The sequence below is a fragment of the Triticum aestivum genome, chromosome 2B, assembly GCF_018294505.1.
Source record: "Triticum aestivum cultivar Chinese Spring chromosome 2B, IWGSC CS RefSeq v2.1, whole genome shotgun sequence".
Classification (NCBI taxonomy): Eukaryota; Viridiplantae; Streptophyta; class Magnoliopsida; order Poales; family Poaceae; genus Triticum; species Triticum aestivum.
This window is the reverse complement of record NC_057798.1, coordinates 198,149,750-198,165,872: the sequence shown is the minus strand read 5'-3', so window position 1 is coordinate 198,165,872 and position 16,123 is coordinate 198,149,750. Positions and strand designations below refer to the sequence as shown.

Sequence of the window (16,123 nt, the reverse complement as noted above, 5' to 3'; positions counted from 1 at the left end):
TGTGAACAAAGTTTAAAGATATGATTTTTTTTAATTTCTGCGCATTTTCTATAACAGAACATTTTTTGAATTAATGAACAAAATTTTAACAAAATTTGAAAATTTCGAAAGAAATACTAAAAAGAAAGTCAACTTGAAAAAGAAATAACGAACAAATAAAAGAAATATGAAACAAAAAAGTGAAAAGAAGAAAGAAACATAAAAGAAGAAAAAGAAACAGCTAAATGAAAAAACAAAAACAAAAAAAAAGGGAAACGAGACAAAATCGTTCAGGCACCTTCTAGAAGCTTCCTAAAACCATAAAAAAACCGGAGTTTGATCCTTCTCAAAAACCAGTATATGTGTACACGCTAAACAGCAACATGGTCCGGCACACTACGATCGTTCCGTCGATCTCGACATCTTGACGCAATGTGCGTCCGTTAGTGAATTCCTCAGCACGCCACGGCCCGTATGATTTACGTGCCGTGCAGGCATGTTTAGCCCAGGCCGGCTCGGGCCGGCCCATCTGGCCAGGTTTGATTCTCATGCTTTTCAGCCTCACAGTCACAGGAGGCTTGACCTTCTAGCCCTCACAAACAAAAAAAAAAGGCTTGACCTTCTTCCCGTTCGCGTCTCGGTTCAGAAATCGGAACCCTCAACCAAAACCTGAAACGAGCACCCCACGCAGCAATGGCCTCTAGAACGCTATCCTTCTCCTCGCTGGCCTCCGCCTTCGCCCCCTTCGCCGCGCGCTCCAGACCCCGGCACCCTCCCCTCCGCCTCCTCAGACTCCACCCCAGCTCCGGGCATCTCCTCCGCGCCTCCACCCTCTCCACCGCCGCTGCCCCCGCCCCTGATGCGGACGCGGACGCCGACCCCTACGAGGGCGTCGACACCGTGGAGCATCTCCTTGCCCCAAAGCCCACCTCCCCTGGGGGCGGACGCATGGGCCGCCTCATGAAGATGCAGCGCCGCGCCGACGCCGACGGCCCGGCGGCGGGGCGGGGCAGGTGGTTCCCTTACCTGGACGCGTTCCGGGGAGCGGGGGGCGTGGAGGTGACCAGCCAGGAGGTGGTGGACGTGCTGGAGCCGTACATCCTCGAGCCGCGGCGGGACCGGATCCGCCGCGCCGTCCAGAGCAGGAGCTACGCCGTCTGCCTGGTCGTGGAGGGCCTCACCGACTTTGGTAACGTCTCCGCGGCGTTCCGCTCCGCCGACGCGCTCGGCGTGCAGTCCGTGCACGTCATCTCCTGCGAGGACAACAAAAGGTGCTGAGGTGAAAAGGAACCCGAAATGCTATCTCGGTATTTACTTACAATTAGTTGCCAAATCAGCCGAAATATTGTGAGTGGATGACTCTAATTGATCTGAACTTCGGCACTGTTTTGGGATCGAATGGGCTAGGCTCAATCTTCATGAAATGCTTTCCAGAGTGTAGTTCGTGTTTATTGTTCTCTCCTAATTTGCTCCTTTACCCTCCAATCAGTAGTTCATGTGAGATGGTATTCTTGTGTGTACTTATTTGAGGTGACAAATAGTCGACACTTAGTTTTTGGATTGTGCACTTTATTTTGTTTGTTTCATTAGAAGATTAGCTTGAGCCACACAAATTTCTGCGAAAATAGTTAGAAAGATATGGTTTCCGTCGCACTGTATAATTGTTGGAAAATAATCCCACATGAAGATAATGGTCGGCCATGTTTATGGTTGCCAATTGCAATTGGCAACTAGAGTAGTACTTCTACTCCTTAGCTGTTAACTCGGATGAACGTGAAGAATTCTACTCAAGAATAAATATCTTGTATCACTTAATATTAGTTTCTAGCATGTTACATTGATTTGGTGTTCCAATAAATTTTTCAAGGCTATGCATCAAGAACTCCACATAAATTATTTATTCATTATCTGTATCAAACTCCATAGGTTTCACATCCTTTAACATGGTATATGTCAGTTGATTAGTATAAATAAATAGAAGTTCGTATATTGTCAATGAAGATGCCTCTTGACTATTGCAGGTATAGAGACAACAGGCACGTGAGTATGGGTGCTGAGAAATGGCTCGACATCGAGCTATGGAGCTCACCTGCAGAATGTTTTGATGCTTTGAAAAAGCGTGGTTATCGCATTGCATGTACTAGTTTGGGAAGTGATTCGGTAGTCTCTTGCTCTCGCTCATTTGATCTTACAGTACGGATATACTTTAGGAAATCTATAAACACAGACTTCGCGGTTTCCATCTCAGTTAATGCATTGTGATTTGTTGTTTGCTGTCACAAAGTGTTTTGGTATGCAAAGGGAAACAAGAAAATTTGCAGCTAGTTAAATAGAGGAGACTCGTTTGTTCTAGATATATGGTAAACGCCTTGAATTTCTAGTATGTCTGTGGTGCATGGCCCAACCATCCATACAGAAAAATTGTTGACAGTCCATTGCCGAATGGTTGTGAATTTGCGATAATCATCTATTTGCACGCATAATATAAATTGTAGTAGATTACTGGTGAATATTCAAATTAAAATCGAGGGTCTATTTTACTGTCTCACCTAAACATTCTAGAAGACATCAGTGACTTCTGCCTATATTCTCAATAACTTTTCCTTATTTCTTTATTTATTATGATTCATCAGGATTGCAGTTCTCATCAAAAGATGTTTTTATGATGCTCTGAATAGTTGAAAGTTGAAACGTGTGAGGAAATAATTATATTCTTGATGGATTTGTAGGTTTCTGTATATGACATGGATTGGTCTCATCCAACGGCTATTGTTGTGGGCAATGAAACTATGTAGGTTCTCTCCCTTCTCTCCAGCTATGCATCTTTTGCCACAGTTATGCTGTAATAAGTTTCCTGTTCCTGCATTCGTGCTTTCTACTTGGTTTCTAATGTATCTGCATGGCACCTGTTTACTAATGCAAGAAATCTTTGTAATCTTAGATCTATTTACAGCTTTCTGGGGAGGTAGTATTTGAATATGCAAGAGGATCTGCACATGTCCCTTGGCGAATAGAGTAGTTGTAACACAGCAACTAAAAGTAGTATACTATTTTGGCATGTGTTATACAGATAGATTATTTTTGTTGCTCTTGGGTTATAAACTAGAATATCCATAGCTGTTATCATGTAAAGAATACCGTGGGTTAATGCTTTGAAAAATTTACGTATGAGTTTAGGCGTTTTTTTAGCAAAGTCTTTGCAAAGCTATCGGTACGCTAATGTTTCATTCTACAGTTAAGGGTGGATATTAAGTAATTATTCTGTGACAGGGGTATTAGCGACGTCGCTCTGAAGTTGTCGGACATGCACTGTAGTGTTCCAATGAAAGGCATGGTGGATTCTTTTAATGTATCTGTTGCAGCTGGAATCCTTATGCACCATGCTGTTTATGATAGAGTTTCCCGCCTTGTAAGTACATTTTTTTCCATTGTGAAGACTTCTTAACTTGAAATAAGACTTGATACGGCCTCTACTGTTAGTTATTTTTTAGTTATTTTTTAGTTGTAGTCCTAAATTTGATTCACTCATTTGAGATAATTGGAGGTAGCAGAGGCCGTAGTGCAGTCTCTAGAGTTAATTAGATCCACCTGATGGTTTATGCATCTCATCTCGCATACCAGCTTAATGGGTTTATAGATTATAAACTGGATAAGCTGGCTTCTTAGCAGGCTTGTGAGTAAGCCACGTACCTCTAGCTAGACATAGCAAGTCTCAAGTGTTGCTACTAAATTTATTAGCACAAAGCATAACCACCAAATTCAGTTTGTACTTATGGTTTGACCTAAACTCCAAACTCGCCTACAAACATGTAGCAACATTTTCAATCTAGATGATTGATGGTGTGTATCAGAGTGATTTGAATTGTCACTGGCACCATTAAGTTTCAGCTCATTAATAAACTTAAAAGATTGTCTGACCATCTTCTGCGTTGAAAAATATAGAAACTTGCATTTGTGCTTTCACGCATTTATTTTCTCTGACAATGCTGCTTAGTTACCTCCAAGTAAGGGAATTGATGACCACACAACTGCTTGTAAGCCCTTTGTAAACTTGCAGCTTCTTATCTCAGTTTCAATTACAGGGTCAGAATGGTGATCTCACGTCTGAAGAAAATAGAATATTGCTGGCAGAGTTCTATCTGCGCCATCGAGAGAGCACAGCTACCGTCATTCATGAATATGCCAAAAGGAAGGCAAATAATTTGGTGGCCAAACTTTGAGATCGCAGTGACTGCTGAAGAAACATGTGCAAGCTAGTTTGTTAAGCAGTGATTTGTTTGGCAGTTGTCTAATTCAGTATTATGATCAACTTTAGACTAACTGGTAAGTTGTTTCATTTGCCTTTTGATTTGCGCTTTTTATTTGAACCATATGGTCATATCATCACCATTATCAAATATTAAAAGGTTCTTGTACATACTTATGCAATTTTTTCCCCATAATTCAAAAGAAAATTTACCGCAGGAGCCTGTCCCGCTTTTCTGGTTTTTTTTTTGAAAGTTTCTAAAAGAAACAAATGGTAAAAGGTGGCGACATGCAATTTGTTGGTCGCTGCAATACCCTTCCTTATACTCCCTCCATTCACAAATATAAGATGTTCTAACTTTTTTCTGAATCGCATGTATATAGACATGTTTTAGTGTGTTTGTTCACTCATTTCAGCCCGTATGTAGTCCATATTGAAATATCCAAAACATCTTATATTTTTGAACGAAGGGAGTACTAACTAGCATGGTCCACTCACGTATAGGCTATAGCCTTACTCTATACTAGATTGTGATTTCCTTGTAATGGTTGACTTTTATCGACATCCGTTATCTACACATCCATATATGTTGACATCCATTTGAGGCAGCATGTGTTCTTTAAATCCCTCTTACCCCCTTTATAACACCTTTTTAGGCGTTCATCCTGCTAATGTTTGCAGACAGTGATCTGAGATGTGATTTTGCTGTTTTTAATGAAGGTTATGTCTGAAAAAGGAACGATATACTGCTCGGCAATCAGGGTGCTGCGATATGCTGATTCCAAACAGAATCCAGGGGCAGGACTTGGTGTCTTTGGTGATGCAACCTATTGCACAAACCTAAAGCATTATGATGTACTCTATGTGATTTGGCTTGCCAATTTCTTTTGAGTCACAGCAGTGGCGGAGCCAGGATCATAGATGAAGGGGCCCAAATGACTCAAACTTTTGATAACAGGGGCCAAATCACAGTAATACATGCTTTCCCCCCTTAAATCTGAGAGATTGAAACATTAAACAAGCATATACTCTCTCCGTAACTTAATATAAGATGTTTTTTGACACTTGCAAGTTGTATATACACAGGTATAGGATTCATGGGGAGCCATGGCTCCTGCCAGTCCCCACTGTCTCCGCCATTGAGCGCACACTAAAACACCCCAAAGTTTGGGGTGTTTTCTTTTGGAAAAAAGTTATAAACGGTCTGATGTATTCCCTAGTTAGTTAAAAGCGATTAACTTGGATAGGTTTTCACTAAAGTACTCCTTTGTCTTGAAGGTGCAGCCGTTTGATAGGTTTCTGTGTAGTTTGTGAAAATATCACCTTGGGACCTCATCTGGATCTGGGCGGGTCGGCAGTTGGGTGGGTTGTCGGCCTGGCTTTCGGGAGGCGGAGGAGCGAGGTTGGGATGGTGGGTGGCGGCGGCGCTGGAGCCGGCTTGTTGCAACATGGCAGATGGGGCTTTGCGGGCTCGGATGGCTTGGTATGCCCTTGTTGCCGCGTCTGGACGGCGACCGGGACGGTGCTGGAGGCACGGGCCTCTGGACGGCGACCGGGACGGTGGTGGAGGTGGTTCCCTCCCACGCGGCTTCGGTGCTGCAGGTCCCGATTCCTGGCGTTCCTTCTCTTTGTCCTCATGTCCTCGTGTTGGCGATCTCAGTGAGGCGGCATGGATGATCTCAAAACTATTGTGGCATATGTTGGCGGGTGGCAAGCTAGCTAGTTGGCTTCGGTTCGTGCGGGTAGTGGTGTTTGGGTTGCGGGAGAAATCCCTGTTGGTTCATCCGACTCTGAAGCGGTGTAGGCTGCGGGTGCCGTCATTCCTTCCTGAAGGGCGTCGGTGTCACTCATCCCTCAGTCCCCTCTGTGTGTTGGGGGAAACCCTAGGACATGTTCGGGCAATGACGTCGTCGACATCGCATCTCTTCTTGGAGGTGCTTCTTGGTACGCGGCAGTTCGGAGCCTTGGAGTGTGGTGGGATGAATCTGAAGGGCGTAGCGATGATGCATCATCCATGCTTTGTCGAGCTACTGTTGTTGGCATTTATTTCTTTTTACCTTCTCTTTTGGGTTTGATGTGTTGTTCGTCCAAGTAGTTATGTTATGATCGGTGGAGTTGCTTTAATATAAAGCAAGGGGAAACCCTTTTTTGGTAATTAATTGCCAACTTGTTGGTGTGGTGTGGTAGAAGGTAGGAACGCCACGAACCATAGCGTTACGTATTGCGACGGCAATGCCAACTCAAGTGTTGTTAAAAGGGGTTTGATCGTGCTAACTCGTTGGTGTTGCTAAGAGCATCCACGGCGTGTCAAATCCACTGTCTCTCCACGAAGATGCAACCTCTATACATTGTATCCATCGTCTCTAGCCAAAAGTATGCAAGTCACCTCTAACGTTAGAGGCAGCCTCCATTGATTAAACAATCCAAGAGGCCCCTTGTCATAGTACGTTGTTTGTGGCAGCTCTCTGTAGTTGTGGAGAAAAGTTGGAAGCGGTTGTGAAGAAATTATATTTTAATTCTGTTGTGGGGGCCTCCTTAGAGGCTGAGTGTTGTACTATACACTACGGGAAGTTTAGCTATGGCTGAAGGCAGATGTGGGGGACCCATGTTAGAGGCAATGATGTCTCTACACACTGCCGATGCCCTGAAAATGGTTAGAGTTAGACTGTGTTGAAGTTTCAATAGAGGTCATTTCAATCTGAATTTTTCTAGGAAGGGATTAAAACAGTGATTTTGACCGCATGGTGCGTGCTTTCAGAAAGGCAAATTCCCAATACGACATTGACAATGCCTTTTATTTTCTTTGGCCCTCAAGGAGCTGCTCATGAATCAGCGCAGCACAAGGCCAATGCCACATGGGACAAACAACGCAATATGTTGGTAGCGCCTAAAGCTATATATCATGGAAGATGTGAAGGAGCTTATTAGGGAAGAACAGAGCTGAAGCTGGTAAAGATTAGTCGTACTAAAAAATTAGGTTGCAGATTTCTTAGCTATAGATTCGAGGAGGGAGCATTCAACCGACTTGTGGTTGCAGAATTGCAACACTGTTAACTCATCAATAAATTTCCTAATCTGTGCAACAACAAAAAAAGCCAGGGCCACACGGGACGGCCTCTATGCTGATAAAGAAATGCTCATGTGAATCATGTAATTCCATTATAGCTTGGTGAAGGAACACAACACCGTCTACTTAACACAGATTGCTTTTGTGTTTGAGTACAAAAAAAAAAGCCATACCCGCAAAAAAAAAAAGCCAGATCATGGGCAGCCATATAACAATATTACAACATCTTGGGCCAGCACAAGGCATCAGTTTCGATGAAATCAAAGGGAAATAAACTTCTGGTTTCATAGGGGTGAATCGTGATGATGATAGCATTCACTTGGCCATCCATCCCATCAGAGATATATGGCATAAACATCAGGTTCAGAAACATCAGTGACACAGCGCCCGCTCACAAGAGCGGGTAAACACAGCCACGAACCAGACCAACGCACAAGCACAATGTAACCAAACGCACAGCAAACCCACCCATACCCTCAAAACAACAGGAATGGACAGCATGAGAGGCCCTGAGGGGCACCCCTGATACCCCACCATTCAGTCATGCACCCAAGCAAGCAAAAAGAGTACCTGCGTTTTCTGTCTGCAGCAAACACTTATCAGTTTTTACCCTAGATAACAGAGTGCAGCCCAAGGGCGACAACAAGTACAGTAACATATTATTTGGATATTATTGTTTCGCGAAAAGGTAAAGACAAGCAAACCTAGCTGCTAGTCCTGGAAGTCTTGAAAAGAAACGCGACGAGGATCAGTTCCCTAGCTAATTTCTGTCCAAAGTCGTCGGCACATACTACGAAACAGGTTACCGGATGGATACACATAGGTGGGGGCAATGGCACTGGCAACAGAAAACCCTTGCTGGCAGCAAACCCTTGGCTTGGCGTTCCACCACAACGAAGCAGCTGTAACACCCTGCAGCAGGAAAACAAACGGTTGTAAAATCACGTGAAACAAGGAGAAACAGGTATCATCATGCGGAAAATGATTTCTAGAGGACGCTTACTTCATTCAGAGCAATGCCGACCTCGAAAGATCGACAATGCATATGTACATGGTGCACAGCAGCCAACCTGCTTTCACCTTTTATACAAGACCTTGATATCCTGCCGCATCGCTTTGTTGTCCAGCAGCTCATCTTCACAGTCATCGATATCGACTTTGTTCAACCGGAAGTCGTCCGACGTGCAGTGCTGCTCACTCCATTCAAACCACAGCTTCGGTATGACTTCTTTCTTGAATGCAGTTTGATGGAAGCTTTCCTCTTGGGAGTCGGCGGCCACGAGCCTGTACACAAAAACTTTCTTCTGCTGCCCAGGCCTGAAAGCCCGCCCGATTGCTTGACGAGTAACAGAGGGGTTCAAGTGAACATCTAGGATGACAACTCTTGATGCACCCACGAGGGAGATGCCCTCCCCGCACGCCCTGATAGAGCCAAACAGAACTTTTGCATCAGCAGAGTTGTTAAACTGATCCGTGGCCAGTTCTCTCTCTTCTTGACTAGTATCGCCATTGATCACAAAGATCTCCTTTCCTACATTCCAGCCCCTTGTCTTTACCAACAGCCTCTCCAAAAATTTCATGGGGAGTATGTACTGACCAAAAGCAAGCACCTTCTCTCCTGCAGAATTCGCAAGCGCCAGGATGTTAGTGAAAAACCTGGCCTTCACACCATCTGTCACGTTGATAGACTCAACCAAACTATCAATGCTTGCATCTGTCAGGTTGATAGCCCTATCTGCAGCGTCAACTTCTGACATTCCTGACAGACAAGGATGCATGTACACTGCAGTTCCTACTGCGCTTCTTTTGAACTTCTCATAGGATTCCAACTTATGAACGATTTCTTTCTGCCTGGGACTGAGTTTCAAGAAGACGCTGAAGTCTACTAGGCCAGGTAGTTCATCTAAGATGTCACCCTTGTAGTAATGAAGCACATCTTTTGTTAGTTCTCTGAGACTTCTAATGACATGTGCTTTTCTCGTGAAGTTATCATCATGCAGCAGGGTCTCTTCTATTGACTCAGTGAATGCATTATCAGCAGCCCCTTTTGAAATTCTGCCACCTGATATTGCTACTTGACTCATTATACGTTTAACAATAGGACGAGATGAGTCCGACTTGAGAAACTTTGGGCGTACAAGGTTCAAGATGTTGAACACTTCACTGACATGATTCTGGAAAAGTGTACCAGATAGGACCACCTTACGTGGAGTTTGGACTCTGCTCAATGATTCTAGCACATCAGTCTCCCTATTCCTAGGTGTATGGCCCTCATCCATTATCAGTAGGCTAGGGACCTTAAGCAACATGTCCCGGCACGCAGCTGCGACGTTGCCACCACCATCACTGCACACGATCTGAGAAAACTGCTTGTATCCAAGAAATAGGATGCTCATTTTGGCTTGCCAAGATTTGAGGATTTCCAACTGCTCTGCTCTCTTCTCAGCCTTGACAGAATAAAAGTCATACAGTGGTATATCCTCCACTTGCCACCGTTGAAACTCCCTCTTCCACGTACCTAATATGCCTTTAGGAAGTATAACAAGGGGCCTTGAAGAGGGGTACTTTGCCAAGAAGCTCTGAATGAAACTAATCAGCATAAATGTTTTCCCCGAACCAGGGGCATGAGCTAGAATGCAACCTCCTGGTTTGTCAGAGACTAGATTCTTCACCAGAAAGTGGAAACCTGCCAACTGATGTGCTCTCATTTGCTTTGCATGTCTTGGATGAATGGCAACGTCTAAAGCCATGAGTTCTTCAGTGACTCTAACATCACCAATGACAATGTCATCAGAATCCTTTGAGCGTGTTTCACTGAAATATGATCTTGACCTTGATGGCTGACAAGAGGTAAACATAATGTCAATTGATTGTTCCAATCATACATTTGAATTTCCGATTGCCATGTAAAACATTAGAAATAATGATGGATATCTAAGTTTCATGTTTGTTACTAAATCCATCTCTTGTGCAATGTTCCACAGTTAAATCGTCTATTTAGTATATACCGAAGGCACGGTAGGGTAGAAATAAGAAATGTAGACTAGAAATTCAAACAAAAATGCAAAACATCAAACCATTTGTCAAACAGATCAGCTTATTATATCCATTGGATTTTGTAATTCGTTCTGACATGGCTTCTCCAGCAAAAACGAAATGCCAAACAAAGACAATACGTGCAGCATTCATGACATTTGTGAAAATTTATAAATTATAATGCAGAGCAGTTGATACTGAAGATCAGAAAATAACAACTGTATGTGCTATACTAAAAAAGTTTCTTCATGGGGGAAATATAAGAATAATCAAAATAATAGCCCATGAGGTGCATCATCTGGCTGTGTGGCATGATCAAATGTGTACATTTTGTCGGTTAAGATGGTATGGACTGATAATCAGATACGGTTGGCATATTGTGCCCGCTTAGGTGGTTGGCTTTTACAAAACAACGTCTTTGTTCAAAACAATGTAAAATGAAATAAAAAATGTATCTCAAAGCAGATTCAGCGCACTAAAAATGATGCATGTGTGTGCTCGCAGGTCACTTTGCTAGTTGCTAAAAAGGATACTTGGTAAGAACTTCCCAAAAATCTAAACCACATGCATGTAGAGAACGATTTACATTGCTAAACAAGCTCGGAGTTAGAGAAGAATCACTTATCTTAAACAAATAACATACCTTTTTCCATTGATAATCAAAGATCATGTCAGCCCTTCTCACAATCATACCACAGACGCGGCATACATGGCCCAGGTCTTCATGAATCCGTATGTCATGACTGCAGCCATTGTCCACCTCCTTTTCACCCACTTCTTTCTCACTGTCTGCCTCTTCAGGTGTGTCAAGCTGGCCAATAAATATAACTAAATCATTATGGCAAACAACACAAATGAAGATTGACAAGTTAACTAAAAAATGAGGTAATGCATATTTCTCTTACACAGCACCACATGAGTCCTGTTGGGTGAACGGGTGGTGGTGTGTTTGTGTGTTGGGGGGGCTATGTGGATTTAACCCTTGTGCAAAGCAGCTCGATTTTCAGGTAATAATGACAAAGCATACATTTATAAGCAGAACTATTAATTTACAATATGATAGATTGCAAAATGGTACAGCAACAAAAATCATGTCTGTGATACAATTTGTACCTTAGAGCTTTCCAGAGCCAGTGAGTACTCATTCCAGAAACCATCGAGACCATCACTTTCATTTTCTGGTTTATCCTCTTCTTCCATAGGCTCATCATAGTCATCTTCCTCTACAGGATTGTAAGTTTCTGAGGGCAAATCAAATACTGGTGCACCCGCTTCATTTTTGCCTTTTCTTTTTCTTTTTCTTGGCCCAGCTTCAGCATCTCCGTCTGTCTGGGAACTTGGGTCATATTTCCGTTGTTTTCTCTCCTTAGGAAGAGCAGGAAAAACAAGTGTTTCTGCCATTTTCTCCGCATGGCTTGCAACCTACATTGAGCAGGAAGAGTTATGGCTAGAAGATGAAAACTTTCAGCTTTGAATTGGAATAGATTCAGTAAATATCAAACATTTGTATTCCATTGTTCAGCTATTTGCGAAACTAAGATGCATTAAACAATTAGATGGATGAACATCAAGAAAACACTGAAGACAAAGATAGCATATTCACAGTGCCCTTCAGAGATGCCAATGTGCAGTGCAACGTTGATACCATAGATTAGCTTGTCGGTACAAGCATGTAGAGCAAAAACAACAATACAGTGTGTAGAAGTAAAAGTTCGGTAAAACAAATTGCAAGTGAAGAAGTACATACAGCCAGATCATGGGCACGTTCCTTCTCAGGTCTTTCCTGCAATACAACTCTCTCAAACTGAACTGATGGTTGATAGCGGAGTAAAGGATACTGATTCATGAAAGTTGCACTTTGACCATATGGAACAATATGACTGTTTTGGTCTCCATCACGCATGGTCTCATTTAAGTCGGCAATTCCTTGGGTTGCCACACATGCTGTGAGAGTACCAGCCTGTTCTGATGGTATCAGCTGCTTGTTTTTCTCAAATGAGAGCTGTTTGTTCTTCTCAGGTGTCAGTTGTTTGTACGTTGCCATGCTTTCATCTTCATTATCCGAATCAAGAATTATTAGCACTTCACTGTTTTTCTGTTCTGTGTGCTCGACAGAGCTACTAAACATATTAGCTTCAGCACAAGCCACGTAACTCTGCGTGGGCTTACGCAGAGTAGAAAGGAAATTCATAAATTCGAGCTTTCGAGCATGCATACTTTCCCAGTCCTTGGTAACACTGCCAAATCCCCAATTGCCAACCATCTTTGCACTAGGAAGTGAAAGGCCACTGATGGGGTCAGAAGTCTTCCTTTTTCTGTGGTAATACATGCCTATAAAGTACAAAGATAGATGATTGATTACTTATCATACAAGAGAGAGGAAATAAATTGGTATAAGCAATACTCATCTGCTATTCTGTATAAGTCGCATGCAAGGTGCACAAGAAATTGTAGGATGCGTACAAGGAAATTATAATTAAAAGCACAGACACTTTCATGTGGATAACTACAATAATCATAAAATGCAGTAGCCAACCCGCCACTTATTTAACACAGGCATAGTAAGCGATGAACAAATAGGCACTATTATTCATCACTCATACGTTTACAATGAAAAAAAGAGTGATGCGTTGGAGGACCTAGGTATCAATCAAATTAAGATAGAGCTGATGATCAAACCCAGGCTGGCTAGCCCAACATCCATGGTGCTGACTGGTAAACCTTTGGATGACTTCTTTCTCATAGGTTCCTTACTTTTGGCATGGATCTCTGAATTTCACTCGATACAATCCAATTCAACAGTAATGAAACTTACTCCCTCCATTCCTGAAAGCATGGCGCATCTTCTGGCACTAAGACCAAAACAGGAGCAGGCCGTGGAAATTTTCGTTGATCTGGACTCCTTTGCCCCTGCTAATCTCACCGCACTTGCCTCTAATTTCCCTCCTACACAAGCTTGAGCTCCTTGGTCTCCACCAGCGTTGATACTGCCAGCTAGCCATGCAAAGGATTGCGCGTGAGCATACCACGCCTGCCCCACGCAAACTCCCTCCCACACCATGCAACCCCTCATCGTGCTGCTGGTTCTCATGCATGGCCCAGGCACTGGCTACACGTTGCATTATGGCACTGATTAAAACCATTGCTTCACCGCAAATTTGAGTATTGAAATTTCCATGAAAATGAAGGGAAGGAATTTGAAGGGAGGGATTAGATGCTTCACTGAAATATTTGAGTATGAGCGCCAATTTGATTATACAAGTCCAATTTTGTAGTTAACCTATAAAAACAACCTTCCCAAACACCATGGTCACCACTCTCTTCTCCAATCTTCCATGGACCTAAACCATGGAGCTTTGACTAAGAGTGTTCCACTCCTTAATTCTCTTCCAACTCTGTTTATGATGATTCTTTATGGACCTAAACCATGGAGCTTGGCACTCACTCCTTTGTCTTTGCTGAATGGTCACACCGGATCGAGACCGTGGCAGTGCCGGCGCGAGAACTTCACGCCAGACTTGACCTTGGGCACACACGAGCACACTGGCCGAGGTCAATATCCTTGGCATTGACAGCCGCTGAGGGTGTACCCAGCTAGGCTTTGCCAGTGGCAGATGCAGAGTGGCCACAAAGGGTGTCAGGTGCCCACACCAATGAGCAAGCCGAGCAGGGTGTCGAGCAACACGACGAGCATGATGGAAAAAGGAAGTAGGAAGTATAAGAGTGCAGGAGACATGGGATAAGTGGAGACTAGGATGCGGGAACGTGTGCCTGTAATCGTGGTGTCATGACAGGAGGGTTCAGAAATTGTGGTGCAAAACTAAGCTTGCACCTTCTTTCACTGAAAAACGGAAAAAGAAAATCTACGCCGTGATTTCAGGAACAGAGGATGCATAAAGCTAGTAGCCATACACTAGCAAAAACATCTACAGTATGCATTAGTACAAACTCAGAAACTGTTCTTTGCTTCTATCATGCTCAGAATGCCCAGCCAAAAGAGCGACTAAAGAAAAGAAGAACACAACAAGGCAAATAACCCAAACTTCAATGTCAAATGGATGGATTTAGTGGCAATCAACCTCTCCCCTCACCTTGGCTCTCAAGCTAAACAAAAGAAGTCCAAAAAAACAGCTCCAAAACAGGCTTAAAATGGTACTTGCAGAGCTCCCCTCCCCTCACACACATACACCGTGACTGTTCAAAAAATAAAAAACAATACAAACTATAAGCATACACCATTCTCTATGGTTTGGCACAACAGGGAAGCATCGATTTAGGGTGCATGACACGTACAGGAAATGGAAACTGAGTTTCCTTGAGTTGTGTTTCAGTAAACTATTACAGTGGTATTTCCTCCGACTAAAAAAACACTGGCAGGAACTTCGCTCGATTCAAGCAGGAGAGGACAAAGAGTTGCCATCCAGCACGGGGAACATTTCTAGTGAGCATTTGCGCTCCAAACATGTGAAGCGCAAACTAGTCAACCCAAATATTAAATCCCTTCTATTTATATAAATAAGACATTAAATCCCTTTCGTTTTTTTGGAATTATATAAATAAGATATTAAATCCCTTTCGTAACTGACCCCTTTTTTGTTGTCCAGACTTGGAGCAAAAGTGACCCCGTGAAAAATGGTGGTACGCAATCTTCTCAGCCCCGTCCAACCCTGACAGAATCCCGGACCGCCATGAATCCCAATCCACCCAGGCCAACCCATCTTCCCACCAACGCGAACGCAAATGCAGCACTGACCCTATTTATGCCAACGCGAAAGCCCCGCCGGTCGCGCGCGAGGCCAGACCCGATACCACCGGCGTAGACGTAGCAGAAAACCCGCCACGGTGGGATCACGTCACGTCCAGGGAGGGGAGGAGGGGGAGGAGGATGCTCACCAGAGGGCGCCGCTGGGGGCTCCTCGCCGGGGGCGACGTCCATGGCCGCTGACGGCGGCGAAGCGCGGCGCGGCGTGGTTTTTGGAGCGGGGCGGAGGGGGGGGGGGGGGGGGGGGGGGGGGGGAGAGGACTGGGAAAGCGGCGGGTGGCGCCACTGTCTCCTTGCTCGGCCGCATTGGTTTCCCCGTTGCATAAAAAGGTTCAGTTGGATGGGGCGCACATTCGGTGAGGAGTGTACTGCGCGCCCTGACTTTGGTGGCTGATACGTGGGGCCTGCCACCTGGCGGGTCCACATGTCAGTTACCAACAGTCACTTTCAGTGAGTGAGAAGATCTCAGCATAGTTGGATGGTTAGGTGGGTGGTCCATCATGGATTTAACCTCAGTAATATAGGATATTATTTATTGCGAGGCGACGTTTCTGTCGACATCGAGGTGCCAGCGGTGATTCCGTGGGTAGTGGAGAGTCGTGTTTTGATGGTTTACTGTCTCATTAATGCGGATTATTTTTTTATTGAAAGGCGACGTTTTGGCGATTTACTGTCGTATTAACGTGGATTTTCTTTTATTGTGAGGCAGCATTTTGTTGACAATGAGGTGCGAGTAGTGATTTCATTGATCTTAAATCTCCACGACTCCAATCTCGCGTTTTGATGATTTGATGTCTCGTCAATGCATTTTTTATCATGATCTATAGTATTAAAGCTCCGTGATTATAGTCTTTAGTAGTAGTTTTGTGTGTCTATATATTGTACTTAGTGTTTCTTAAAAAGGTGCAACGGTACTTGGGGATGGATGGGATGGATGCCATTGCACTTCGTGTGATCAACCATCTCTTGCGCACTTATGGTCCTAAGACAACGATAGGTTTAGATCATAGGTTAAGAAAATGGACTGCTAACT

At 43.8% G+C, this 16,123-nt stretch overlaps 2 protein-coding genes across 4 annotated transcripts; one reads left to right on the top strand and one right to left on the bottom strand.

The window, feature by feature from the left end:
• Positions 1-583: 583 nt before the first annotated feature.
• LOC123044334 (tRNA (guanosine(18)-2'-O)-methyltransferase) lies at positions 584-5,289 on the top strand. Of its 2 annotated transcripts, none has more exons than XM_044467040.1 (6): positions 584-1,250; positions 2,001-2,139; positions 2,709-2,770; positions 3,250-3,388; positions 4,050-4,302; positions 4,946-5,289. In XM_044467040.1, the coding sequence occupies exons 1-5, from the start codon at positions 673-675 to the stop codon at positions 4,197-4,199; spliced, it is 1,068 nt and encodes a 355-aa protein (XP_044322975.1). In that variant the 5' UTR covers positions 584-672; the 3' UTR covers positions 4,200-4,302; positions 4,946-5,289. The 2 variants fall into 2 exon arrangements, with proteins under 2 accessions (XP_044322975.1, XP_044322976.1); XM_044467041.1 differs by having other exon boundaries at positions 587-1,250; positions 4,062-4,302.
• A 2,526-nt stretch (positions 5,290-7,815) lies between these two features.
• LOC123044333 (protein CHROMATIN REMODELING 35) lies at positions 7,816-15,340 on the bottom strand. Of its 2 annotated transcripts, XM_044467039.1 has the most exons (7): positions 15,222-15,340; positions 12,546-12,659; positions 12,076-12,428; positions 11,442-11,750; positions 10,972-11,139; positions 8,296-10,132; positions 7,816-8,204 (listed from the first exon to the last, which is right to left on the bottom strand). In XM_044467039.1, the coding sequence occupies exons 1-6, from the start codon at positions 15,262-15,264 to the stop codon at positions 8,369-8,371; spliced, it is 2,751 nt and encodes a 916-aa protein (XP_044322974.1). In that variant the 5' UTR covers positions 15,265-15,340; the 3' UTR covers positions 7,816-8,204; positions 8,296-8,368. The 2 variants fall into 2 exon arrangements, with proteins under 2 accessions (XP_044322974.1, XP_044322973.1); XM_044467038.1 differs by having other exon boundaries at positions 12,076-12,659.
• Between the last annotated feature and the right edge of the window lie 783 nt (positions 15,341-16,123).